Raw genomic sequence first — 27,573 nt, forward strand, 5'->3', positions numbered from 1 at the left:
ATAGAATCTGACTTTAGCTCTCTTTCCTGCAATATTTTCTATCTCATGAATGACTTTTCATTGAAACAGACATCTCATGATCAATCTATGAACACCCATTGGAGACTGACATCTCCTATTAAGGGCAAGGAAGGAAACTGGGTAACTGAAACAGATGCCTACACCCACAGATTCTAAAATCAGAGGGTATTCATAAACCGCCCCACAAATTTTCAGAGTGTAGTGGGAAACAGGAACTGTGAAAAATTCGAAATGCTACCAAAGTAGTTTCTTCCTCTTCCGGTAAAAGAAAATACATTACTTTCTAGGAAGCTCACTACTTTAAAAAAATACAAAGAAATTAGACGTGGGAATTCATGGCTAGAATTTGGGTTACCTCAGCTCATTTTAGGACATAAGATATTTACTTATCCATGGGAAGTTATAGAATGGGGCTCTATAATTTATTTACTTATCCATGGGAAGTTATACAATGGGGAAGAAAAGGCATCTATTTTATTTTTTTTTGAGAAGATATCCCACTTTATATAAAATGTTTCAAGGTTTTACCTTCTTGTTTGGGTATGTGCTCAAATGTACTTCTTGATGTGCTAATCCTACACAAGCTAGAAAGAAAAAAATTGTTTAATTATAGGTAGACTTTTATAAATTAAGAGGTAGAAGCTAATAATCACAAGAACTTTAATTACATCACAGTGAGCCATTAGTATATGTAGAGAAAAGATGTTCTCAATTTTCAGTGGACAAAAGACAGCTGAGAAGAAAACATGTAGCTGTGAAAAGTAGAAACTGTAATGAAGGGTCAGCATTCTAAAGGCACAGAGGCAGCTGGCAAGCTGCTTTGACAGCTGGGTGAAGATTAGTTGGGTAAAGACTAAATGGTAGGATGGGTGAAGATTGGTTGGGTAAAGACTAAATGGTAGGAAGTTGTGATGAAAGGTTAGCATTAAGTATTTGAAAATGGTAAAGTGAGAGTTTTATTTAGCATGGGGGGGAAGAAATGGAAAGAGGAAATTACTCAGCTCAGATAGGAAACAGTTTGTAGAGAAATTTTTGTAGCATAATAGTATAATTTATATTTTAATTTGCAGGGGCCAAGGGATGACATTATTTGAAGAATGAAAGTTTTATTGTTTTAATATTTTATGCAAAGTAAAAAGCTCCATTTGTTTGAAATCTTAGTACAAGTTCCTATTAATATGATAATAATATATATTAGACAAATTGGCAAGCAGGGATTTGCTTTTCATTTACCTTTCATTATAACTTTCTAAAAACCTCACTACTTTTATTATTTCAAATTATAAGCAAGATTATGATACTACAATGTGAAGATGACCAGAAAGCTTGAATCAGTTGCCAGTTGACCCTAACTTTTTTGTTTGTGGCCTTTAATCTTGGGTTCTGAACTTGAGCCAAAAAATGTAAATGTAGAAAGCTGCAAAACTCATGTTTCTTAGTTAGGAATCATGTGAATTACTTTACATTAAAAAGGCTTTTATAAAACCTCGCATAGTAAGCTGGGTGTGGTTGCTCGTGCCTGCAATACAACACTTGGAAGGCTGAGGCATGAGGATCTTGAGTTCAAGGGTAACCTGGCTACCTGTCCAGACCCTGTATCAAAAACCAAAGCAAAACTAAAACAAAACATCCACACATAGTATACACTTTATGGAGATTTAGTTTCTTTTATTGGAACTTCACTGATACTGATTAGTTAAATCTCCTACTTATGACTTCATCCGTGGGTAATCCTACATGCTGGGTCTTACAGGTTACCTCAGATTCTGAGTATTCTGTTTAATGCCAAATGCTGTGTCCAGATTTTGGTTTGTAAAATATGGACACTGAATTTATAGATTAATTCTGAAATAGTAATAGCTTTTGGCAGTATGTAGTAATCCTATGTCTGGGACATGACTATTATTTTTAAGTCAAGTGAAATCAAAGTTCAGTGTTTGAATCTACACAATAAAAAGCTATCTTAAAACAATGAGGCCATTAACAATCTTTATAGTAATTCACAATTTGAAAAGTACTCATGATTTTTATAGATATAACATATAGCTATAAACCTATAGATAGCTACTCATCCTTATATAGGAAATAAAAAATTAACACATTTAAGAAATACTGTATTTATATGATTAAGACTAAGAAAGAAAATAACCTAAATGTGTGTGTTCTTTCATTCAGACTGGAATTCATATTCTTGATTACCTACAACTGAGAGGGTCACTGGTATTTGGTACATATATGATGATAGTTATCTGAGCGAGTTTTGCTTTAATGAGTTTGATTCATTACACCATGCCAAACTATCTTGGAAACTAAAACATTTAGATCGTTTGATGACCTTCTTCTCCTTTAATTGCTATCCCTTATAACATTACAAGGTTTGTTTGTGGATCTGCTTTTTATTAGTCTCTATTTAGGTAACCACTAGCGGGGGGCGGGGGTAATGAGGGACTTTAAAAGTCGACTATGTCCAGAATGGTACTTATGACTTCCTTCTATAATTAAGGCGATTATTCCCAAGTTTCACTGGCAGTGTATTTACCAGCAGTGATCAGTCTCTCCCTCCCACATCCCCCTGCTGGTTGGGACCTGAGCAGCCCAGGGATGCAGCCGCCACAGGGGTGGGAGTGGGAGATGGGATATTACCCGCTTGACACTTCGGCACTGTTGCTACTAATGATTCACTCGTGTTTGGCACATTTGTGGCAAGGAAATCTCCTCCCGCCGCTTCCTTCTTCCAGCTCCTCTCGGGCTGTCTCCTGCGCTTTGGCCTTTACGGAGAAGCAAGAGCAGGTGGGCACAGACCAGCTCGCGAGTCCTCCTCCCCCTGCTCCTTCCCTAATTTAGCAGTACTTCCGGCCGCGTGACATCATCCCCCGCACCCGGGTGACGTGAGCGGCGGGTGACGTGTGTGCGGAGAGCAGCGCGCTGACGTTGCTATTTAAAGGTCCTCCTGCGGGGAGGATGGAGACACAGCGCGAGCACCTGGTGTGGAGGGCGGAGGAGGTTGTGGCGGCAGGGAGCGGGGCCGGGAGCCAGCGAAGAAGCAGAGCGCGCTGCCCGACCACCGCCGGCCACTAGGGGGGCGGGGAAGGAAGGAAGGACGGACTGACGGACCGGACTGCCGGCCTAGCGCCCCACAAGGGCCGACGCGGCCCCTGATTCCCCCAACCTCACCGCGCTTGGTGGCTGTGCCGTCTCCCCGCCCCCCGGCCCCTTGGGACGGGTGCGTGTCCCAGCCCCGGCGGCGGCGGCGGCGGCGGCGGCTGCGGCGGAGGCCCAGCGACCGCTCCGCCCCCTCCCGCAAGCAGGGGGCGGGGCCACGCTCGCCCCTCGCTTTCCCCGCCCCCCGCAGCCCGCTCGGCTGCCGCGCTCGCCTCTTGCCCGCGGAGCTGACTGGGGAAGCGTCACCCTGCGCTCTGCAAGCGGCTCCGTGGAGGTGGAGGCAGCAGCGACGGGGCTCCCGGCTGCCCGGGCCAGCGCTGTGCTGCTCAGCCCAGCGGGAGCCGGAGGCTGGCGGAAGCGGCCGGTGGTGCAAGTGTGAGGAGGCAGCGGCGGGCCCGGGGAATGTGAGGCGGCGCGGAGCGTGAGAGACGAGCAGGGTGGGGGCGCTGGAGCGGCGGCGCTCACGGCTTCGACCCCCGCTGCCCTGCCACCGCCGCGGCGTTAGCCTCCCGCCTCAGCCCGGGTGGGCGCCAGTCAGCTCTTCAGCTCCTACCACTGCCGCCGCTGCCCGGGTGCCCCGGAGCTGGGGGTTGCGTGCCGCGCGGGCAGCGCGGGTCTTGGCGTTCTGATTCATTCATTCTCCGCCCGGCCGTGCTCCGAAGACGGGAGGGACGAGTGGGGGCAGCCGCGAATGAAGAGCGGGGTGCGAGCCGGGCTCCATTGTGCTCGGCGGCGGCGGGGCGCGGGAAGGGGTTGAGGGAGAGGGATCGGGCCCCTCCCTCTACTCCCCGGCGCGCTGCGCCCCCAGCCTGCTGCCAGCCTGGAAATGGCTCCGTTGATTCTCTCTGGGAGAATGAATCGATCGTGCCCAGCCTTCTCTTCCTCCTCTGCTTCGCTCGGCTTCCAGTCTTAGGAGGGGAGAAATTTAAAAGACAGATTCCAATGTGGAGTGCGGTGCACGTCGCGAGCTGCGGGGTTTGCACTTCCAAGAGATTTTTCTATATAGTTTTTTTTCCTTCCCCGAGTGTGAGCGCAGGGAAGCAGCAGCGTTGCTGCTTTTAGGATTTTTGTTAAAGTGCACGTCGCGTTGGGTTGCACGCTGCACCCCCAGCGACCTGGTGGGGTGGAGAAATCTGAACCCACAGCCTTAGCACCGAAAAGGCCGAGTTACCTGGCTCTCCTCGAGTGTGGAGGAGGACATGAGCGAAATGACCAGCGAACTCGTGTTTTTATAGGACTCTGTGAAGCTGGTTTCTGCGTTTTCCTACGTGTACACTCACTCATTTTGTGGAATAGTTGGCCGCTGTATCTTCCGCGCAGCAGTTTAACTACGATAATAAGCAAATGCCGCCTCGGTTTGAACGTATTCTTATCGACGAGAGAGAAGTCATTTTATCTAAGAGAACTAATTGAATTGCCAGCATCTTTGAAGTCCCTCCCTCCACACCCCACCCCCGGACAAGATCTCGGGAGGGTGGAAAAGCAACTGCGAAATAGCAGACGGAGAAATTCCTTTGGAAGTTATTCCGTAGCATAAGAGCAGAAACTTCAGAGCAAGTTTTCATTGGGCAAAATGGGGTAAGGATCTTTGCTTGTCACAGCTTTAAATCTATTTATGTACGTGTGTCACTGAGCGACAGTGCTGCCTGTTTTCAACAAACGTGCCCCTCTGCTAAGCGGGTCCGACTTTAACATAGGTGTCCTGACCTTTTAACAAGTTTTTGCATTTTTATAGAGTGGCACCAGAGATCGGAATTAAGGACCGTTTGCATATTGCTTGTAACTTAATTATAGTGTTATTAGAAATATTGACAAAGAACGCACGTTACCTAGTCTCACTTAATTGATCAAGCCGCTGCATAAGTGTGTTGCCAAAATCATGTCACTTCGGGTTTTGTTGACGGTTTCTTTCAAAGAGAAGCACTGCATTCCTTTAGTACTTTGGAAGTAAACCAGTTGCACAAAGGAGCGATTGTGCCGAGTGGTTAGACGACATCCTTGAAACGCATCCAGTGTAAATTGTTGCCCTCGCCGTGCCCTCTGCTTTGCCCTTGACTAGCTAAGCTAAAATGCAGCGTTGATATACTGGGGCATTAAGACGAAAATCCTAAAGTGTGGCTGCGGCGGTGGCCCCGTGCGGTGCACTCTGTAGACCCGGGCTGGGCAGGGAAAGCTGTGTTGGAGGAATTTGTGCACTTTTTCTGTTTTTCGCTTTTAAAGCTCAGCCCTTCAGTGTGTGCCAACAATCTCATCAGATCTACACCTTTCACTTCCACGAGTGCACTCCCCAACTTCTAACTCTTTCCCCTGTCGCTTGCTAAAATGCTAGTGACTCCTGTTAATGTAAACTGGAATCCTGTAATTACTCATTTCTCTAACAGATGGCCCGTGCTTTCCGTCACAGAGGAAATTACAGAATTTTCTTTTTTGTTGGTTCAACAAACACATCTGAAGTGCAGTTGAGGGACAGGGCTTGACATAATGGATTCCGAAATTCGTTGTGACGGTTTAGGGGTGTACACACGCTGTAAAGTGCTTGGATAGTACCTTTTTCCGGGAGTGAGAATTTGAAGTTATTAACTTTGAAAGATTTGAACATATGTTACAGGAGTCCTTCCTCAGGAAATAATAAGGTGGTAATTGTTTTTAAGACTTAAACGTCAGGTGATTCGAATATATGTAACTTGCATGATTTGGGGTACTGCTAAGTGTAATTAAAATACCTTACTCTATTTCTAGTGCTGCTATTAGTAGCTTGGTAACCTGAGGCAAATTACTTAACCTCTATGGACTGTAAAATGAAGGGGTTAGATAAGATGACTTTTAAAGACTTCCAACCTGTAAAGATGAATTGTTTTCTTTTCCTTCCCTTTCACCCATTTACTGGCTGGTTTCTTGAAGTAGATCTTTCAGATGGAGAGATTTTTTTTTTTTTCTCTCCCCTATGCTGTTTAGGCACTTAAGTTGTGAAATAATGGCATTTGAAAAATGTTTTGTTGCACCAATTTTAAATGAGAGAAAATACTGAAAAATACCAATATTAAAATCTTTGAAATATGGCTTCCTTTGAGCATCTGCAGCTTCACTGCTTAAAATGTGTTTAAAACGTGTTGGAGCGCCGCGTGCATACAAAATCAAGTGGCAGTTTTTCATGTTGGAGGTTGCATCCTCCAGACTGAAGCAGTAGCATCATGGAAGAAAATCAGTTTTCCACCACTTTTAAACTCCGTGAATGCCCTTCATTTTTCCAAGGGAGGCATGAGATGGTCTTCACATGAAAGAGACTAGTGTTTAAAATATGAAAGAAGCTTCCTACAAAACACCTTTCCAGATGCAGCATAATTAAACTTGCTTAGAAGTGAGTTGTTTGCCCTTTATTGATAACTTTTAAAGGTAGACTTAAGAGAAAAAGAAGCAAGCATTTGCAGTGTTATTTTCCAAAGTCTGTATTTGGGAATAAGACTCTCATTGAGAGTGACTTGTTTTATCTGAGTTGTTGAAAGAGGGAGGGTAAGTGGAAATAAGAACATACAGCAAAGAAATTTGGTAGAAGTTTCCACTTTGTAGGTGCTTATACCTAGTAAATGTAGAATAAACATAGTCGCCTGGACCTATTTAAAACAAAAGGAAACAGCTTTAAATGGCCTTTTAAGTTTTACCCAGGCAGTCCTAAATTACCTCACTCTGACAGCTACCTAAAATTTAATATTGTGGATAAAGAGTTTCACGTTACAAATACATTTTTGATTAATGTTAGGTTATAATAGGATTTGTCTTTGCCTTAATTATGGATATAATTAGGGGCAAAGCCTAAGCAAAGGAATTATTTTTAATAAAATGAGTGATTAGGCAGAAAAAATTGTGGCTTCTTTTATAGTTTATGAACTATGTAGATAGGAAAAGAACAGCTGAAACAGATAGTTGGCAGTCTGTCAAAGTATCTTGGATGTTGCATGAACTGTTTTTAATTCGAGTGAAGGCAGACAAAGTATGGATTTGTAAAAAAAAGAAAGAAAAAAAAGTGTATCATGTACTTTAAAAATAAAGGCACTTATGTATGCAAGATGAAGCCCATGAAAGGCTTCCATGTTTCAGTGAGGAGCTTGTTAGACTTGGCCTCCCGTCACCCCTCCTGCCCAAGTAGTATCTCATACTGAGAGCAGTGAGTCAGTAGCTATTTCAGAACTATTAGAGTAGACAACAGAAATCATGTAACTTCAACCAGTTGTTTCTTGCTACCTTTTGTTTTTACTTAGCTTATACTGGCAAACTAGTGTCCTCCAATTAAGAGCTAGTTTTATATAAAATGGACTTCTCCTTGGTAATGGAGTCTGATAGCAGTGTGTGTAATTATCTGGCTTTAGGAACCTTGAGCCACTCCTCTTTCTCCTCATAACTTCCTGAAACATGGAAGTGGATGCTGCTACATTGCAACCTGAACTGATCCCCTTTTTTTGCCAAAAGACAGGAAGCTGGCATTTCTTTCTGCCTGAGGCTGCAGGGGGTTCTGATCTCTGAGGGTTGTAGCAAAAATGAGGAAATCTTCATCCACAACTGCAGTATGAATGTGTTTTGTTGCATAAGCAACCATCCTACCATTCCTGTCAACAAAGAAGTTCTTCAAGTCCTTAATTATTTGTTCATTTAAATTTTCAGCATCTTTTTTTGTGACCCAATGGACTCAGATCAGTGCTGCGAGACTAGTAAAACAAGCTCCTTCTCTGGAGTTTATAGTTTAGAACCTGGGATGATAGTCAAGTTTAAAATAAAAAATAGTGAAATGTTTAGGAAGTTACGAAGTAGGGCATTGTAGAGGTACCAAGTGTGTGTGTGTGTGTGTGTGTGAGAGAGAGAGAGAGAGAGAAAGAGAGAGAGAGATTGACATTGATTTAAGAGAATTCACTGCTTTTGGAAGGGTAAAAAGTTTTTGTGGAGCTGGTAGTAGATATTACATACTGAAAGGTGAGTATAAATGGGCTTGTAGACACATGAGGGGTATTCAAGGCAGAACAGTGATTGACAGCGCTAAGAAGAGGAACTGCAAAAAAAGTTTGCCATACTGGAGGCATGGCTCAAGCACAAGGCTGTGAGTTCAAGCCCTAGTATTACCTAAAAAGTTTGGCATGAACTGAGCTTTGTTTGCTTAGGCTCCCTTGGGTATAGTGAAATAGGTCTAGAGCCTTGTAGACCAAATGAAAGACTGGGTATGCTATAGCTGGTGCATTTCAAGCTTTTTAAAGGTATGACCCATTAGTAACACATTTTTTATATTGTGATCTAGTACTCATAAATGATAAAATGGCACAAAGTAATAACCTTATTTTGTGTGATACATTTTGGTAGTTTCTATTGTGTTTCATTTTTAAGAAGAAATGGTGGGAACCCACTAAGTTGATTTAACAACCTTATGGTGGCAATTGACAGATTGTCAAGAACACTGTTCTTGGTGGTAGGAACTAATACAGGGTTTTAAGCAAAGTAGTAACACGAAGGATCAGGGAAGTAGTGTAAGAAAAGTTTTTAAAACCTAGTTTTGTATGTTGTGTCCTGTGGAAATACCAAGTGGAACAATGAACTCTGGCTAGGTAGAGGAAGTAGAAAATTGGGCAGGCCCTGGAAAGTTCCAAAGTGGAGAGGGGAGGTATGGTGATTGAGAGAAGTGACTGAGTAGGTCTCTTTAGAATTAGGGCATTTCATGTTCAGAGTTAAAATGTTGGAAACAGCCTGGTATGTTTCTAACAGGCATTCACTCTCAGTTGGGTCATAAAATAGTGAATTTGAGAGTCAAGGGATTAACAAAAGGAATTTATACTTAGTTTGTAGTTTTAAGTGATCGACTATAAAAATGATTAAAAGGTAGTAACATTGCAAAAAGTCCAGTCTCTCTTCTATTATATGATTTTTTTTCCAATCCTCTGGTGTTTAGCTGAAGTATTTACTTTTAGATATTAAATTGATTTATTATATAAAATTAATCCAGCTAACTAGACTGAAGAGTGGGAAGATGAGTCCCAAATATTTAATATTTTCAGATATAATTTTTCCTGATGTAATCTTAAAATGACTGTTTTAAATAGCTTGAGTATATCTTGATATCCTCAAAGTTAGGGCCTGTCTAGTTGAATGAAATGTACAGTTTTTTGTTTGTGTTGCTTATTTGTTATCCCTTTGACCTGTGGCTAATACAGTATAGTGACCCCTTGCAGTTTCTAGATTGTGGAATGAGCAAAATTTTTCTACTGATCTAAATGACTTTACTGTTAATTTACAAATTGAGTAATTTTGAGGCATTGTAAGGCTTCAAGTTTTTTTTTCCAGAAGAAGCTACATGTGACCAGGGAGCATTTAGGTAGATTTTAGCCCATCTACAAGAATTATGATAAAATTTTCAATTTTTTTTCTTAATTTTTAATTTTTTTTGAAACTGGGTCTGGTAACCTAGACCTGGAATGCATGATCTTTCTCCCTCAGTCTGTCAAGTGCTGGGATTACAGGTATGCACCACCACTCCCAGGGAAATGGTCAAATCTTACTGAATGGTATTGCAAGACCAGATAAAACTTTAAAAAAAAAAGCGAATCAATCATTTAATGGTCTATAATATGTAAATCGTGTATTTAACATCTTAATTTTAGGCAAAAAACCTTAAATTTTACAACACACCCTTCCATATATTGTGTATTAGGACATTGTGATCACTTTTTGTTAAGAGATGAATTTATTGACAAACTTGTCAATAAATTAATTAATTTCTTAATTTTAGCATTTCATGCCTCTTGATACTCTTTTTCCTGTCTGTCGTAACTAACATCTTGGATATTTCTGTGTACCTAAATAAAATGAGAAAGGAAAAAAAGATGAAACTGATAAGAATCAATGCTGCTTGTTTTTTAAGCAATATATTTGAGGGAAGAAATTAAAGCCATGGCATATGTCATTTTTAAGGTTTTGGTTTTTGCTTTACTTGTCAGTTTGGTTATTTTCCATCTTATGTATTTGGTGGTACTGGAGTTTGAACTCAGGGCCTCACACTTATTAGGAAGATGTTCTTCACTTGAGCTACACCCCCAGCCCATCTGCTATTCTCTGTCTTATTTTGGAAGTTTCCAAAAATCTGTTCACTTCTCTGGTAAGTGTAATTTAGAGTTAAGTTTGTAGGGCATCTTTTTGGTGACCTTGCAGAGGAGAAAACAACAATGTATTCTTCCTCAGGAGTTTATTTTCTTCCATCATGAAGCTATTATGGCTTTTGTATACCTATAATAATCTTAAATCTATGGAACTAAATTTTGGCTTGGGTTAGTGTAGAATTGAATTTCATTTATGCTTTTAACTATCTTTCCTCTTTTAAGGTAGGCTGCTCAAAGAAAGCAAAAAGTCATTACTTGCTTTCTTGTATTAGAAAATAAAAATCATTTATAAAATGCAGAAAATATCAGTTTAATCAATATTTTATCTTTGTAGTACAGTTTATCTTTGCAGTTTCTCCAGCTTTTGAAAAAGTGACCTTAATCTCTTAATACCTAATATTAGCTCAAAATAGCTCTGCTTTGTGGATGTCTTATTTTAATGTTCTTTTGTAAAACATGAAGATCTTCTACATTATCTTTGAAAGGGTTGGCACCAAGTCCTTAAGGCAGTATGATTGTAAGTATTGAGGGCTTTTTGTAAAATTAAAGCAAAAAGCTGCTGAGGAACCACAGATAACAAAACAGTTCCATTACTTTATATAATAGTCACTTAGAGTCAGGTTTATCATACCATGTCTGTTGGAGTATCTGGATCTATGTGTTTACATGCCTCACAGGATAGTGTTCTTGACTGTTTCTCCCCCAAAAGGGCTTGTTCCTAATTTCTCACTGCCTTTAATTGGAGTCTTAATAGAAAGGTAGTCAGAGTAGCAGCTTGCCTAGCACACTGAGGCCCTGGGTTCAATCCCCAGCAGCACCAGGGCGGCAGGGCGAGGAAGCTGTGGGAACCACAGCATTGATATACATCTCTGTGGATATGTATATTGTGTTTCCTAACAGACTGGTTCATAGTACAGCACACATATGTGTAACATTGGCTAAAAGGATTTGGGAGAATTAGAGCCCATTTTTAGTATACAGAAGATCATGATTCCTAGCAACTGGGATGTGCCAGGTATTTTTCTTCTAATTTTTCTAAGTAAGGTGTTGCACCTTTTTACTTTCACATTTAAGTATGCCTCAGTCTTACTTAAATTAAGTACATATTGTTCTGTTTCACTTAAGTATTTTTGAGAAATTTGAGGGTTATTCTATAAGACTTTTTATAATTTGGAATTTTCTGCCCTAGTTACTTTCAGTTTCTCCCATTATGCTTTTAGGATTATTTCAAATTGATTATCAAAGATCTCAAAATACCTTGATTTGAAGTTTCTCAGTCTGCCTGTATGGAAGATAAGTTTGTACATTCTTACTTAAACTTACATGGGATAATTATTTTGAACCTACTATAATATTTAAATATGCTCAGCCTATCCCTTTACCTTTTCTGTGCTTCCTTTTTGCTTATTCTTTTGTAAAACTGTGTTTTCTTTCTTTCTTTGTTGTTCTGAATCTGTCTCTTGATTTTAACATTAAAATTCTTATTCTTCACTTAATTATCTGTCAGCCTTCAGCATGTTTACAGAATGATGATTCCACCTACTCTTGTTTACTCGGTCTTGCCAGGGATCCATATATGTGAAGCTGAATGGCAGGACTCCCAAGTCACCCTCAAACTTACATCTATTGAGATTCTGTTCATTTAAACAACAACAAGCAGTTTTAGATCATGCAGGTTGCCTTTGTCCTTACTCTACTGGTAATCTATACAATTTTAGTTGTCTGTTTTCATTGTTGCTTTTACTTGTTATTAATGTTAAATAATGTGCCACTGTTCCTATATTACTCTGGGGCAAATAGACATTAATGATAACATTGTTTAATTTTATTTTGTTACTTTAGTGTATTCTGAGTAATCAGTATGTGATCTGTAGATAGTTATAGGTTATTTCTATGGTAGAAAGCTAGTCTAAAAAACATTTTCAAAGAAGGATACAGTTGTCAATTAGATTCCAGGATGCAAAAATGTGTAGTTTTTATAACCTCAACAATATTAAATATTCTGTTTATGTATAAAAAGATTTGAAGGAGGGCTGGGGGTGTGGCTCAGTATATTCACCTAGCATGCCTGAGGCCTTGGGCTCAATCCCCAACATGAGGGAGTAAAAATAGATTTGAGTGAGATTCATTAAAGGGCTACCATGGTTGTTTCTGGAAGAAAAGATTGTGAAGCTTTGTTGAGTCTTTATGAATTGTTCAGTTTCTTTAAGATGGATACATTTAAGATTACAGCTTTTCTTGAGATTTAAGAGTGATTTTTAAAAAAGATACTACATACCTTCTATTCCTTATTATAGATTGTTATATCTACAGTACAGTTTTATCAGGATTAGTCACTGTTCCTACCTATAGATTTGTAGGTGTTTGTATCAGTTTTAGTTTCTTTATCTCAACTTTTATTTCAGTACTCTTTTCAAGATTGGCTGCAGAAATATTTACTACTTAAGCAAAAATGGTTTCTTAAGTGTAAAGAGCATTTCTGTTGTCATTTATCAAAGTATTAATACTAATCTGCACTTTTTATGGAAAAAGAGTTCAAAGGGAATGTGACTTATGGGAGGTTACAGAGCCAGGAACTGGCAGAACATCTGCTACATCTTCCAGCTCTTCAGGGCTCTTTGCATGCAGGAGATACTAATGGATACTCATACATAGAGAGATTCATTTGGAGAGGAGCTTCCAATGCCTCAGTTCTTTAAATGCCTCAGAGTTCTTTAAAAAAAAGCAAACATTCTTGTTTAGTGCAAGCTTAGTATCTTGGTGAGTTCCTTAAATGTATGTCTCTTGCTTTCCTTCTAAATGGTAAAGAACCTGCATTTTAATTTTTGTGTAATTAAATCTCTGCTCAATGCAGTATATTTTAAGTTTACTGAAGTTTTTATAAATAATTTGACATTGTGATGTGTTTAGTATAGCATTTCCTAAGTTGATCTTAAATTGTGTATTTTATAAGTCAAACTGCGTTAACTGCCCTTGTAGTTATTGGGCACAGGAGCCTCTGGAATATCTGTTTCTCTGAATATCTCAAATCAGAAAAAGAAAACATGAGACATTATTTTGACACATTTTTCTTAGAGCTTAAAAGTAGAGACCAATAAGTGGAAGGATCCCAGATGTAACATATTACATAATTTCTGAATCATGAGGTAGCTAAACGTTACTTGATTTTCTCACTCATTTGTAAGAGAAGGTTGTATTTAAAATTATTATTCTTTTGGAGTTACTTTGCTCTAAATTGCAAAACTAATGCTATCATTGGCTAGTCAGAAAACTTGTGATAGTATTAGGTATGCTGGTAGGGACTGTGGGAAAGTGGAGAGAACATATCCTATCTAAAAGCATCATTTTAAAAATTGTCTGGCTTACAAAACACATCTGAAGTCTGATCCCTTATTTATTCAGCAAACATTTTTTTGAGCTGTTACTGTATGTTAGCAACTGTGACATAATCTAGCTCAGATACAGTAAGTTTGGAAAAGCTTTAACTCTGAGCTAAAGAAGGAAGACCAGATTGTAGTATGACACTGACATAAATTAATATTAGGTCAAGGATTCTTAGTTGTGAACCTACATCAGAATCACCTAGAGGGCTTGTTAAAAAGAAAATAGATTGCTGGGCTTCCTTCACCCCCAGAACTTTTCATTCAGTGGACTAGGAGTAGGGTGCACAAATTTGTTCTTCCAACAGATTCACAGGTGATGCTGATGCTGTTTGTTGGTCTAAGGTCCAGACTTACTTTGAGAAAGATTGCATTGATAAATGAAGCTCACAAAGGTGAAAAACTCTTGTCCATTTGAAAGCTTCACTGAAGCGCTCTCTCTCTCTCTCTCTCTCTCTCTCTCTCTCTCTCTCTCTCTCTCTGTTTTCAACAGTTAAGAACTATAATTTTGAACTGGGGTCAGGGGACACATCTGAGTTTGAGTTAGCCACCTATCTATTTTTTTTAGTAAGATGTAAGATCCAAGACAACTTGAACTGATCTCTGTTACTGATGGCTTTTAGCAATTCTTCCCAGGTTTATTCATTTCTTGTTCAGAGTTTCTTCTGCTTTCTGGCATTTCTACATGCACTGATTTTTAAACTACCTGAGACTACTTTGACTTCTGAAGTTTTCTACCTTAGGAGGAAATATGATTTCCTTCTAAGTTGTTTATTTTACTTAGATATTCTTAATGTTCTCCCACATGCCATAAATACTACTTTTCTATTGTGTGATCAATTAACAAAATTTTACTGACTTAAAATACACCTATTTATTATCTTACTGTTTCCATGGGTCAGGAATGTAAGCATTAGTTACCTGGATCTCCCTCTCAGGGTCTCATAAGGTAACAATGGAGGCAATTGTCACTAGAGCCTCATCCTTGGAGAGGCATCTTCTTTCCTTCTTCTGTGGTTGTCACCAGAATTTATTTCCTTGCTTGCAGCTGTTCAACTCACAGAGGCTGTGTCTTCAAGGCCAGCAAGAAGAGCCTCTCTCTGATTCATAGGCCAGAGCACTCAGGAAAGTAATCTTCCTTTTGGTTAACTCAGTCAATTGATTCACAATCTGATCACATAAGTGCTGTTCCATCACAGCCAACTGTTCTACCCTCACTCAGTAGTAAAATATCATGCAGAAAGTGTCCACCAGAGGATGATAATCTTGGAAGCCATCTTAGAATTGGCACACCCCATCACCTGTATATTTTCCAAATCTTCAATTGTCAATATACCCATTCCGTTTTATTTATTTTTTTAAGTCTTTTAAAATCTATAGCCTTCTGTACTCCTGCTCCAGTATGGATTAGTTACTCTTGAGGTATACCATGTAGTTCTCATACTAGAGCATCCCTTAAATTAAAAAAAAAAAATTATCTTTGTTTCCTGGCCAATCTGTTTTTCTCTCTTGGTTTATGCCTTTTATGAAACATATTTTTCTATAGTTTCCTGAGAAGGGAGATAATTTTTTCAAGACATTGTATATATGAAATTTTTCACTGCCTCCCCCACCACTTAATTAAGTATAGATAGCTAGACAAAAAATAACTCCTGTTACTGTTATGAAGATCTTTTTTTTTTTTGGGGGGTGGGGGCTGTACTGGGGTTTGAACTCAGAGCATCACACTTGCTATGCAGGCGCTTTACCACTTGAGCTACTCACCAGCCCAATTGTGAATATTCTTGACTTTCTATAATCTAGTTTTTATTTAGATGTTATTTCTGCTTTTTTCTCTGTTGTTCTATAATTTTATGATGAAACAGTGTGGGATTTTTTGTTTGTTTATGTAATTTACTTATTTTGCAGTGCTGGGGATTGAACCTAGGGCCTCCCACATGCTAGGCAAGCTCTTGACCCCTGAGCTGTACCAGCCCTGTTTTTTTATTTTCATTTTTTTTTAATCACTTGTTCTTTCAGACTTTGGTAGGCCCCTTAACCTGGCAACTCACCTCCCTAAATCTGGGACATTTTCTTATATTTTTAAGAAATATTTTCTTTTGTCTTCCCCCATCCTTGTTTTGTTTTGTAACAGGATGCTGCTGTCTAGTCCAGCCTGGCTTCGAACTTTTGATCCTCCTGCCTCAGCTTCCTGAATGCCAGGATTACAGTGTGAGTCGCCATGCCTAGTGGAAATATTTTTTCTCTGCTCTTTATGAACTGCTATTAGCTGGATAGTAAACATCCTTTTCATCTTATCTACCACTGTGTCTTTCTATTCTGCATTCTTTTGTTTTCTAGTGTTGGGGATTGAATCCCAGGGTTGAGCATGCTAGGCAAGCACTCTACCATTAAACTACAAGTCCAGCCCTTATTCTACCTTTTAGGAGAATTTACTTCACTTGGTCTTCTAACTCTTATACTGGATTTTAAATTTCTTTGTAATTTTTAATTTCTGAGACCTCTATATTTTATTTATTTGAGGACTTGTAGTATTTTGAAGTTTTGTTTTCTATTCCTTAGTCTGTCTTTTGTGATCCTTTTTTGTTGATTTAGTTTCTTAAGGCATTTTGGAAACATTCCTATAATATCTGGTAATCTCAGTTATGTAGCTGATTAAAAATTTTATGAATCAGTGAGGTCTGTCACTCATTTGACTTCATGTTTTGGTATTTAGGCAATGGACTGGCTTTTCCTTGGACAGTCTCCAAGTGTCTTAACTGTTCAATATTTTTAGAGAAGAATCTTTATAACCTCCCACCCCTGCACACACACAAGCACACGTACCTTTGGCATTCTGAGGCAGGGTAAGTATATTTTCCCATTGTATATGATGGAGAGATTATCTGCTAAAATCTGAAAACCATGAAGGGGTTTTTGAGAGGGCAACCAGAATGCTGTCATTTTGGGCTCCACTACAGTTTTCTGCTGTAGTTGACTGACTGGGAGCTGAGGAGGGGTGAAGGGTCTCATTGCTCTGTTAGTTAAGCTTTCATTTCAGTCCCCCAATTTCATTCCCATACCTCACACCTCCTATGCAGTCCTTTTTTCACTTAGTTCTCTTTTTGCAGGCATTGTACAGTTTTCTTGGCTTCACCAAGTCAGGTACTGTTCCTGTATTTTCCATCCTTGAAAAGTGTATTAAAATGACTTATGCACTGTTACCACTTTTTCTGTTCTTTAATGTTATGAGTTTATACCTTCTTTTTCCCTTCACTTTTATTTTAAAGGAATTTTAGAAAGGAAGATAAATGTGTGCAATTAATTTGCCATGTTCTACCAGAATCACTGAACCCTTAGCTCTTGAATTTATATACAGTATCCTTCAGAATGTGTTGACACTGTTGATAATTAATTGATTGAAGTTTGGTAGATGATTAAGTGTTGACTTTCTAAAAATCTCTGCCTGTAACCAACACCTAAAAACTCAATGTATGATGAAAGCACATTTTAAAATTGGTCATCAACCCAAACCTCAGCATAACAGAGAACTTACTCTCTCAACTGTATGGCATAACTAAGGCATTGCTACAGTTTGTCCTCTAACACTGTGCCTCTTCAACGCTTGTGGGAAAAAAAAAAAAAAGAAAAGCACTTAATTTGTGTTGTGAGTCACGCTAGGCAATGGCAATACAAAGATGAGTACATAGACATATAAACAGTACTGTGATTTAAGTACTGTAATAGAGACGTACATTGTGCTTGAGAGCACAGGGAGGGTAGTGCACACCTCCGCCTTGGAAGGTCAGAGACGTTTCATATAGCCAGATACACTTGTTTTGAGAATTAGAAAACAAGAGTTGGGGAGGAGGGAGATGTGTGAGGAGGATTGTTAGGACATTTCAGGCAGGGTGGAGGTAGAGATGAAGTATGCTAGTTAGAAAATTGAGGTAGTTAAGGGAGATGTGACTAGAAAGGTAGTCAGAGACCAGATCATGACTGTGTCATATTAGGGAGATTGTACTTTTCCTATAGGTTAATGGTTTTCATGTGTTTTTGATTACCTAGATACATAGATACTTTGAACACTTTCCTTTCATATGTGAATATTTATAAATTACATATCCTATGTGTGTGTATATATTTATGTATATACATATTTATATAAAATAGGCACATTTATTATAATAAAACATAAAATGGAAATGAAAGAAGAGGAAAACTAACTTTTTCTGCACCTTCAGAAACTATTTCAGTAATGGTGAACAGTAGAACAATTTCAAGCTGGTAGTTATTAGTATGCTCACATTTTAGATTACTCAGATTGCAATATGGAAGAAATATTGAACTTGTTGGAGAGGTGGATCTGTGTAAGAATTTAACTTCAAAGTAGGTTATTTGTAGCAATTTAGTCAGGAATAATGACTTGAATTAAAACAGTAGAATAGGACCTGGATTCAAGAGCTGTAAGTAGTGTTGTCTATAGGAGTTGGCAGTGAACTAGATTATATGGAGGATGGAGGCAGTAAGGAGATTGGCTTGCTTGGCCTATAGTTGAGTTAGGGAACCAGGAAGAGAGAATCAAGTTTTCAGCCAGATGAGTTGGTGAATTGATTGAAACTTAATGTATTTATGCTCATCCGTGTTGGGAGTATCTTATGTTGGATATCTAGGACAGGCATTTGGTAAAAAAGAACTTGGGTGGGGCCAGAGTTCGGGAATCATTAGACTATGTAAGTATTGGTTGATGCTCTGAATGTGGATGAGCTCATTCAGTGTATTTATAAAAGAAAGCAGATCAGGCATCTCTGGGAATATCTAAGGGGCAGGCAAAGAAGTGGAGAGAGCTGTCAGGTGAGTGTCACAAAAGCTAAGAGAGTGACTTTCAAGAAATGAGTGGCTAGGATCAGCTGTAGCAAAATCATCAAATGAGACAAGAAGTAACAATTAGATTGGTTAAACAGTGGTCTTTTGAGGACCTTGAGAAGTTTGAGCAGCTTATAATGAAAAATCAGATTGCCACAGAGTGAGGGTAATGAGGAATGAGGAAGCAGACTAGAAATGTAGACTTCTATAAGAATAAGTATCTGAAACAGAGTGTACCTCTGGGAAGTGCTTAGGCTCAGAAAATTTGTTTGGTTTTGTTTACAAAATAGGATTAAGCACTGGGAAAGGAGTTCATAGCTTGGGTTATTTAAAAATTACGCAGAGGCATAATTATTGAGGAAACAGATGAGAGTGCAGTGTGGAATACAGGTGAAATAGTTAACTGTAAGTAGGAGAATATCTTCATAAACTGAAGGGAAGGATGTAAGGAAAAAATGTAACTAGATGAGTTTGCAGGTTAAAGGGCAGGAAACTGTTAGGAAATCCCACAGCTGACAGACTCCATTTCTTCAATTTGTTCATTTATTCATCTAACAAATAAATTTGTCAGGCACTGTTCTAAGTGTATGAGATACATCTTTAAACAATGAGCCAAGCTTCATGAAACATTCTAGTGAGTAATAAAAGACAAAGCTATCTGCTGAGTATAGAGAATATAAAGGATAGTAAGAGCCTTGGGAAGAGGTGGAAGAATGGGAGAGACTGCTAAACATGAACAGTGAGCAGCTTAGAGGACCCACCTGAGGTGAGCCACACGTTTCCATGCTCTTGAAAGCAGTCTAAGTCTAAGTTACTACTGCACCTGAGTAGGGAGAAGGGTTTTTATGGTCTCCATTCTTCTGAAAACAAAGTATGAAAGGGTTATGATTAATTTTTGTAGTGTTCTATTCAGTTATTGTGTTATGTATCTTTTTTCTCTCCAATTTAGTTGCCCTTTTTCTTCTATAGAGAACATTCTGTTATCTGGGAAGACAAGCCTCATAAGTGTTAAGTCTGCCAGAATACCACCAGTTTCTTAATATTTGATGTCTTTTCTGTGAAAACATCCCGAAGTCAAGTCCTTTGGAAAGTCTCTGTGCTTTGGGCTGGGACTACCTTTAATATATATATTCTCATCTCCCACTTGTGCCCAGTACACATACCACATACAGGACACGTTTACTCATGGAGAACCAAAGTGAATAAAGATTCTTAAGAGTTTTCTTTTTCTTTTTTCATTCCTAAGAGTAAGAGCTAATTGATATAATTACTTAAACGTTGCTCTGGTCTTACTGAGAACTGAGTATATTATTATTATTTTGGAAACAATTTTGCAACTTACTCTATCTCTTACTCTTGATAAGTATTTTCAATTTTTCTGGATAAGGTAAGCTTTTGTTTTCTTTCTAATCACTCAGTACCTGTGCCCCTATAAAATCTAATCTTATGATAGCTTGGATAGTGTATTTTTGTATGAGGATTTACATGCTGAGTTATATCTTAACTAGTTCATTAAACTTATTTTTTTTAATTGACTAAGAACAGAAGCTTCACAATGACATAGATTTTTAGCCTTTGTCCTATAAAATGCAATTTCATCACCAAGCTCTAAATTGGTTGGATTTGTTCCTCTTTTTATAAGTTTTGAGTTTTTGCTCTTAAGATAGGGATTTAAGCCATAGAAACAGCGTAACAGTGCAGGCTGACCAGTTTAGCAATCAAGTGAGGTCTCTAGAGCCAAACAATGGCTACATTTAAATTACTGATTCCCTTATTAGCTGTGATCTTGGGCAAGTTATTTAAGCTTTGTGTGTCACAGTTTCCTCATTTGAAAAGGTGATAGCATTATGAAGATAAAGAGATAAAATATTTAAAATGTTGTTAAAATAGTGTTTTTGTGGTATGTAGTACTTAATAAACATAGCTATTACTTTCTGTGGGATTTTAGGTTTTTCAACATTTCCTTTATTTTGTACATAAGAAAAACAACTGATTGAGCAGTTCCAGAACTGTTCCAGAACTGTTCATTAAGAATGAAATATCAGAAGACAAATTTTCTTTTGCAAACATCACAGAAACTCATAACACATGCAACACAGAGTAAGTATTCAGTAATATTTCTAGAATTTATATTTATATTTCTTTAAATTCTAAGTAAAGAACATGAAAAAACTTTTTTTTTTTTTGGGAGGGGCAATTTTTGGGATTGAACCCAGGGTTTCACTTATGCTAAACATGTGCGTACTGCTGACTATGTCCCCAACCCCTCCAAACATTTTTAAAAGCCTTGGTACTACTGAAGGTCAAAAATAAGTTTGTGGAATTTATCTGTCCTTTTCCAAAGAACTCATCTATTTGTCTATTTATGTTTTTTCTTTTTTGATTTTTTTTGAGACAGGGTCTTGCCATCTAGCACAAGTTAGCCTGAAGCTCTGTCATCCAGACTGGCCTGAAGTCATGATCCTCCTGCCTCTGTTTCTCCTCAAATACTGAGATTATAGTCATGCACCACCACACACGGTGTGGTTGGTTCTTTTGTTTGTTTTGGTGTTACTGGGTTTGAACTCACAGCCTCATGCTGTTAGGCACGTGCCTACCTCTTGATGAACCACACCCCCAGCCATTTTTTGTTTTTCCTATTCTTTCAGGGACATTCTGGAGTGTTTTTGCCTGGGATTGGCCTCAGGCTGTGACCCTCCTACCTACAGCCTCCCATGTAGCTTGGATCACAGACCTGTACCACCACACCCTGCTTATTGGTTGAGATGGGGTCTCAATAACTTTTTGCTAGGGATGGCCTTGGAACCATGATTCTCCTGATTTTTACCTCTTGACTAGATGGGATTAAAGGCATGAGCCTCTGCACCTGGCCCTGGATTGGCTTTTCTGTACATGCTAGGCAAGTAGTCTGCCAGTGAGTTAATGTTCTAATTTTATTGGTCCTCATATTCTGATTTTAGGGGCCTCAGTAGAACCATGAAAGTATTAATTTCCACTAAGAAAGTTAAGTTTTGACTGTTACATATGATATGAATAAATGCTAATACTACTTTAATAAATTGTATAAAATACACTTATTTTCATGAGAAGTCTTGTCTGTATAGCTGAGCCACTGTATTTGTTCAACTATGGGAAAGCATTCAAATAGCTAATTTGGTTTTATTTATTAATCTATTCTCCAGTTGTGGGAAGCCTTAAGATCAGATATTATTGAATTACTCAGACTGGAGTTTAATATATAAGAAGATAAATTAAAAAAATTTAAAAAACACCCAACAGAAAACCATGTTCATATTTATTACCTAAAAATGTTTCTAAATTCTTATGATAGCATTAATTTAATTATAAGTGTCATAAGGGCAGGGACTGCCTTGTCTATGAATTTATTCACTAAACATATATTGGTATATGTTTGACCCTCTCAAATGTTTGAGGCTGTGGGTTTTTTTGTTTTGTTGTCAGTATTGGGGTTTGAACTCAGGGCCTTCATCTGCTAAGCAGGTGTTCTACCATTTGAGCCACGCCACAAGCGTTTTTTGCTTTAGTTATTTTTTGAATAGGGTCTTGTTTTTATGTCTGGGCTGGCCTGTACCATGATTCTCCTATTTATGCTTCCCTCATAGCTTGGCTGACAGGCATGAGTCACCATGCCCAGCTTTTTATTGTTGAGATGAGGTCTCACTAACTGTTTGTCCAGGCTGGCCTTGAATTGTGATATACTTCATTGCCGACTCCCAAGTAGCTAGGATTACAGGCATGAGCCACTGTGCCTGGTAGAGACTGATTTCGTATAAGTTGTATCTTCAGTGCTTGGCACGTGACAGGCTTTCAAAAATATCTGTCCCCACCACAACCTTTAAATGCTTCAGAGACTGATTATAGGAATCTACTAGCCAGTTACTTCTGGAGGCTGTCAGTGAAATTATTCTAGGAAGCTTCATGTTTCCTCTGTGGGTTAGTTGGCATAGGTCTTAAGAGTCTTTGGAGTATCTTAAGCATTTGAATGAAAATTCAGTTCATCTAAACATGTTGCTTTATACTACCTTGACACCAGAGGGGCTATTTTTTCTTCTGATAGTTTTTATGGTTGACTTGCTAAATTGCCCAACCTGGCCTCAATATCTCTATCCTTCTTCCTGATTCCTCTAGTAGCCAGGATTACAGGTGTGCACCACCAGGCCTGGCTCCTTTAGTAGGTTTTTAAATTTTTTCTTTGCAGTACTGGGGCTTGAACTCAGGGCCTTCACCTTGAGCCATTCTGCCAGTCCTCCTTTTTTTGGTGATAGTTTTTTTCTAGATAGGGTCTTGTGAACTATTTGGCCAGGATGGCTTTGAACTGTGATCCTCCTGATCTCTGCCTCCTGAGTAGCTAGGATTATAGGCATGAGCCACCGGCATCCTGGCTCTTTTAGTAGTTTTAAATGTTGTGGTTTAACTTCAGCAGAAGTAAAAAATTATAGAAGTGTGTATTAACTTTTTACATAGATTTTTCATGGAGATAGTAGGCTCTTAGAGATAGTTCTTTTTTTTCTTTTTAATGTTTTATTTTCCTTTGTTTTCAGGTACAAAATGGCCTCTTGTAAGTGGTACCAGTATGTTTTTTTTTTTAAAGTGAGAGAGCTGAGAATCGTGTCCAGAGTCTCAATCCAAGCTGGTGGCAGAGCCTAGCCCTCTTTAGATTGCTTTGTGTGCTTTCCTTTAGAAAGAGAAATGCCCACCATTAATATAGCAATCCATTAGTACAGTGCCATTCTAGAAATGGGTTGGTTTTTGATTTTATATGCTTCTGAAATGATTTTGCGACTTCTCCTTTTCTGAATCCTCTCAGCACTTGATCTTGCTTTTCCTAAAGCACTTATCATTTTCCATTTATATTGTAATTGTTTTCTATTAAAAAAATTTTTTCCCCATTGGGCATGTGATGTATGGCCATAATCCCAGCATTTGGGAGGTGGAGTCAGGAAGACTGCAAATTCAAGGTCAGCCTAGGCTACATAGCGAGTTTGAATCCAGGTTATGCTATATAATGAGACCCTGCCTCAAAAAAAAAAAAAGCCCATTTTTTTTTAAGGTGAAATTTCTTTAAAAATAGGGTCTGTTTATGTTTTCTCTTCATTTAATTTTCTCATCTCTTAGCAGAATACCTGGCATACACTTGGTATTCAAATAATAACATGTACTCAAGAGTGATTGTATTCTGGGTTTGGTAACTTTGCAAACCCACAGTAATGTGTGTAGTCTACACTTTAGGAAGCTCTTTGCCTTAACATCAGATGTAGGTTTGAATCCTGGCTCCGTCTTCAGCTTGGTTGTATGATCTTGATCTTAACGTTGTTCTCATTTATTAAGTGGGAGCATGTGCCCGGTCCAGCTTTAAGATTTAAATTAAATGTATACAGTGTCTGTAGCCTGATCTACTGATAGCCACTCAATGAATGGTCATTATTGCTATTACATTTGACACTTGTTTTCTGTTAGTAGTCTACATTTCAGATACAATTAGAGAACACTATTACTTATTACTGTGTGAAGGACATACAAGAAAGAGAAAGGTCTATGGTGGAGAGTTGACAGTGTTACGGTATTGTCATCACATGCTAGTGTGGGTGTTTTGGCTTGCTAATTGATTACTTAAGGTGTTTGGTATTATACTATAGAACTTATTTACTACCTGAAAACTAGAGACTGATGTATGAACTAGAGTGTTAATTTGTTAATAAGTCAACACATTCTTTCTCATAGGAAAAAAATGCCACTGTGGAAGCCAAATTCTATTCAGAGAGTTGCCTGATGAATAAGGATAGTTGACTAGCTATTTAGTACTACACTGGTTTCACACCTCCACCTCTCCCTGCCACTTGAATATGTCAGGGTTCCCTTGCCTGATGAGAGTATGAAGGCACTGCCTAATCACCTCTCACAAACCCCTGTTCTAACTTGTATAGTTATCTGCTTTCAGATGGCATGTTGATGAAGGGAAAAGCAAAACACTGGAGGAAGTTTTATGCTTAGTCATAGTCCTGTCATTTCTGCTTTTGTTGGATTTTGGGAACTTAGACTCCTCTTTTTCTTTTTTTTTAAGGTACTGGGGATTCTACCCAGGGCCTTGCACTTGGAAACCCTCTACCACTCAAACCATATATCCAGTCCTTTTGTTTGTATTTTTTTGTTTTTGAGACAGGGTCTCCCTAAATTTGCCCAGCAACCTGGAACTTGCAATCCTCCTGCCTCTGCCTCCGAGTAGCTTAGATTACAGGCATGTACTACCACACTGGGCCAAACACCCACATTAAAAAAAAAAACTTTGTATTAAGTTTTAAGTGTTTAAAAAAGGAAAGATTATTATATGATTAACACCTATGTATCTATCACCTAGCTTAACAGTTATTAACATATGGCTCATATTATTTTTTCTACACTACCTATCCTCTGGATCATTTTTAAGCAGATTCTAGACATCATGAATTTTACCTGTAAACACTTGAACATATATCACTAAGATGTAAAGGCTTTTTTAAAATTAAAAAATCCACAAAACCTTTTAACAAAAAAAGAACCCCTAATAATTCCTTAATGTCTAATCAGTGATCAGAGTTCCCTGATTGCCTCATCAAGGCATTTTTTTTTTTTTAACCATTAGATTGTTCAAATCAGCTTCCAAATAAGGTCATACCATGTTGGATATGGACCATACAATGCATTTACTTGATGTGTTCTTGAGTCTCTTTTAATCATTAATAATCACCTTCTTTCCCTTCCTTTTTTTACTCTTTATTTATCAAATTTGTCCTATGTAATTTTTCACATTCTGTATTCGGCAGGCTGCATCTTCATAGTATCATTTAACGTGATCCTGTGTTCTCTTTCTGGTAAATCTGTATCTAGATTAGGAGTGATCAAATTTAGATTTGATTGTTTTTGCTCTAGTAATACATCATGTGATCTATTTCCTGTCTTTTGCATTACACTCAGAAACACATAACAATGTCTTGCCATTTCTCTTTATAATAAAGACTGATCCATTACAAAATATTTTTCAGTGAAACCATTATATTTTGATTCTTCCTAATTTTATTCTCAAGGAGTACCTTGCTTTCAAACATTATTGATTTTCTTCTGATGTGCAGAACAAGGATCCTTTAATACAAGTTGGATTACATACTACCCTGCTTAAAACTCTTTAATGTGCTGTTGCTCATAATCTAATACCTAAACCTGCTACTATAGTCTGTAAGGATCTGCATAACCTGTGCTTGATCTGCCTGTCTAAACATCCTGTTGTCATTTTGTCCTTTGAGAGGCAGTGTGGCATTATTGTTAATAGCATGGGCTCTTGCATTAGATTGAGCTTGTGATCATGGGCAGGTCACTTAACTACTTTTCTGTTTTTTTCATGTATAAAATTGATGTTCTTATAGTATCTTCCATTGGGATTGTAATGATTAAATAACATAAATCATTTACAACAGTGCCTGTGTATCAAGTGCCAAATGTTAGCTATTGTGGTTGCTGCTGATGTGTTGTTTTTTTTATCTCTGTGTTCCAGCCACACTGTACTTTTCATTTTTCTGGACCTGCCAAGCTCTTGATAACCTCAAGATCTTAGTACTTTGTTCTCATTATCTCTTACCATCCCCAAAATTAGTGACTTAAAACAATGGCAATCATTTATTTGTAATTTGGGCAGGGCTTATGAGGGAATGGCATGTCTCTGCCCTAATAGCATTGGTTGGGCTGTAGGATCTTTCAAAGTGTTCCCCATGAGGTTGGCAAGCTAGTATTGACTCTTGGGGTAGGGGAGCAGTCAGCTGAGGTTGGAGGCCTCAGTACCTCTCCATAGGCCACTGGGATTTCTTTATAGACTGGTGGCTGGGTTCTAAGAGTAAGTATCCTAAGACCTAAGCTGAAGCTAAATGGCCTATTACAACCCAGACTCAGAAATACAGTGTCACTGTTTTGTTTTGTTTTTCTCCTGGTTGTCCTGGGATTTTGAACTCAGGGACTCACTCTTGCTAGATAGACCCTCTACCACTTGAGCCTGCCTGTAACCCTACAGTGTCACTTTTGTCTCCTTATTTTGGTCCTGACAGTCATTACAAGCTCACCCAACTTTTAAGGAAGCTCACATAGGCTCACCTTTTGATAAGGAGATGGCAAAGATTCAGTAGAGGGATAGGAGATATTGTTGCAGCCGTTTCTGGACACTGCACTTGATGTTGCTTGAATCTGAAACTATTATCCCTCAGATTCACACTCCTTAGCTAACTAGGTTCCCCTTCTTCCATTCCCATTGTATGCCCTCTTTTTCTTAGCTCTTTATTTTTCTTGGCAACACTTACATTGTTCATACTTATGTCTTTAAATCAGTGAGGGTTAGGCCCCCTCATGTACCCAGTGCCTAGCATTGTATCTATTGAAATGTTAAAATATATTATTTGTGATCTAGAAATCCAAACCCTTTATATCACATTTACACTTAGGAAAGCATGTTTCAAATTTTATGAGAAGGAAAGAGACAAATAGAAACACCAGGAGTCAGTTCTTCAGTACCTCATGTTTTTTTGTCCTATTGCTTCACTCAGGGTGATGACGGGGTGGAAAGGAGAAAGATTTATGTGTAAATTTTATGGAGGATGGGTGAAAGGAGAAAGTAGTTCAAATAGCTGAATTCCCTTCCTACTTGCCCTTCCTAACTTAAAAAATTTGGACCTACAAATCCATTTTCAATTTCTCTAGTACCCTGTTCATGCAAGAGAATTCCAGTTGGTCCTTAAAATATTTATGTTGAGAAGGAAACATGATGGCTAAGAAATATTCAGTACTCTCAGGGAACAGCCAAACAGATGTACTTTACTCAAGGTAAACCAGCCAGGGCCCGAGCCCACTCAGAGCCAATGTTCTTTTACTTTTGGCACAGTCCTAATAAGATTGGTTGGTTATCAGTTCTCTCAGGAGACTGGGTAGCGAACAGGTAACAGCAGGAAGAATGGCTGTTCATAGCCTCAGACAAAGATAGTTTTTAAAAAAACACTTTG

The 27,573-nt window shown here is 38.5% G+C and overlaps 1 protein-coding gene across 1 annotated transcript in view; it reads left to right on the plus strand.

Moving 5' to 3' along the window:
- Nucleotides 1-4,234: 4,234 nt before the first annotated feature.
- Homer1 (homer scaffold protein 1) overlaps nucleotides 4,235-27,573 on the plus strand; it is a 124,306-nt gene continuing 100,967 nt past the window's right edge. The window contains exon 1 of the mRNA XM_074077223.1: nucleotides 4,235-4,761. Coding sequence (XP_073933324.1) covers nucleotides 4,757-4,761 — 5 coding nt within the window. The 5' untranslated portion in view covers nucleotides 4,235-4,756. The remainder of the gene's footprint in view (nucleotides 4,762-27,573) is intronic.

Source organism: Castor canadensis, chromosome 6 (genome assembly GCF_047511655.1).
Source record: "Castor canadensis chromosome 6, mCasCan1.hap1v2, whole genome shotgun sequence".
Lineage (NCBI taxonomy): Eukaryota > Metazoa > Chordata > Mammalia > Rodentia > Castoridae > Castor > Castor canadensis.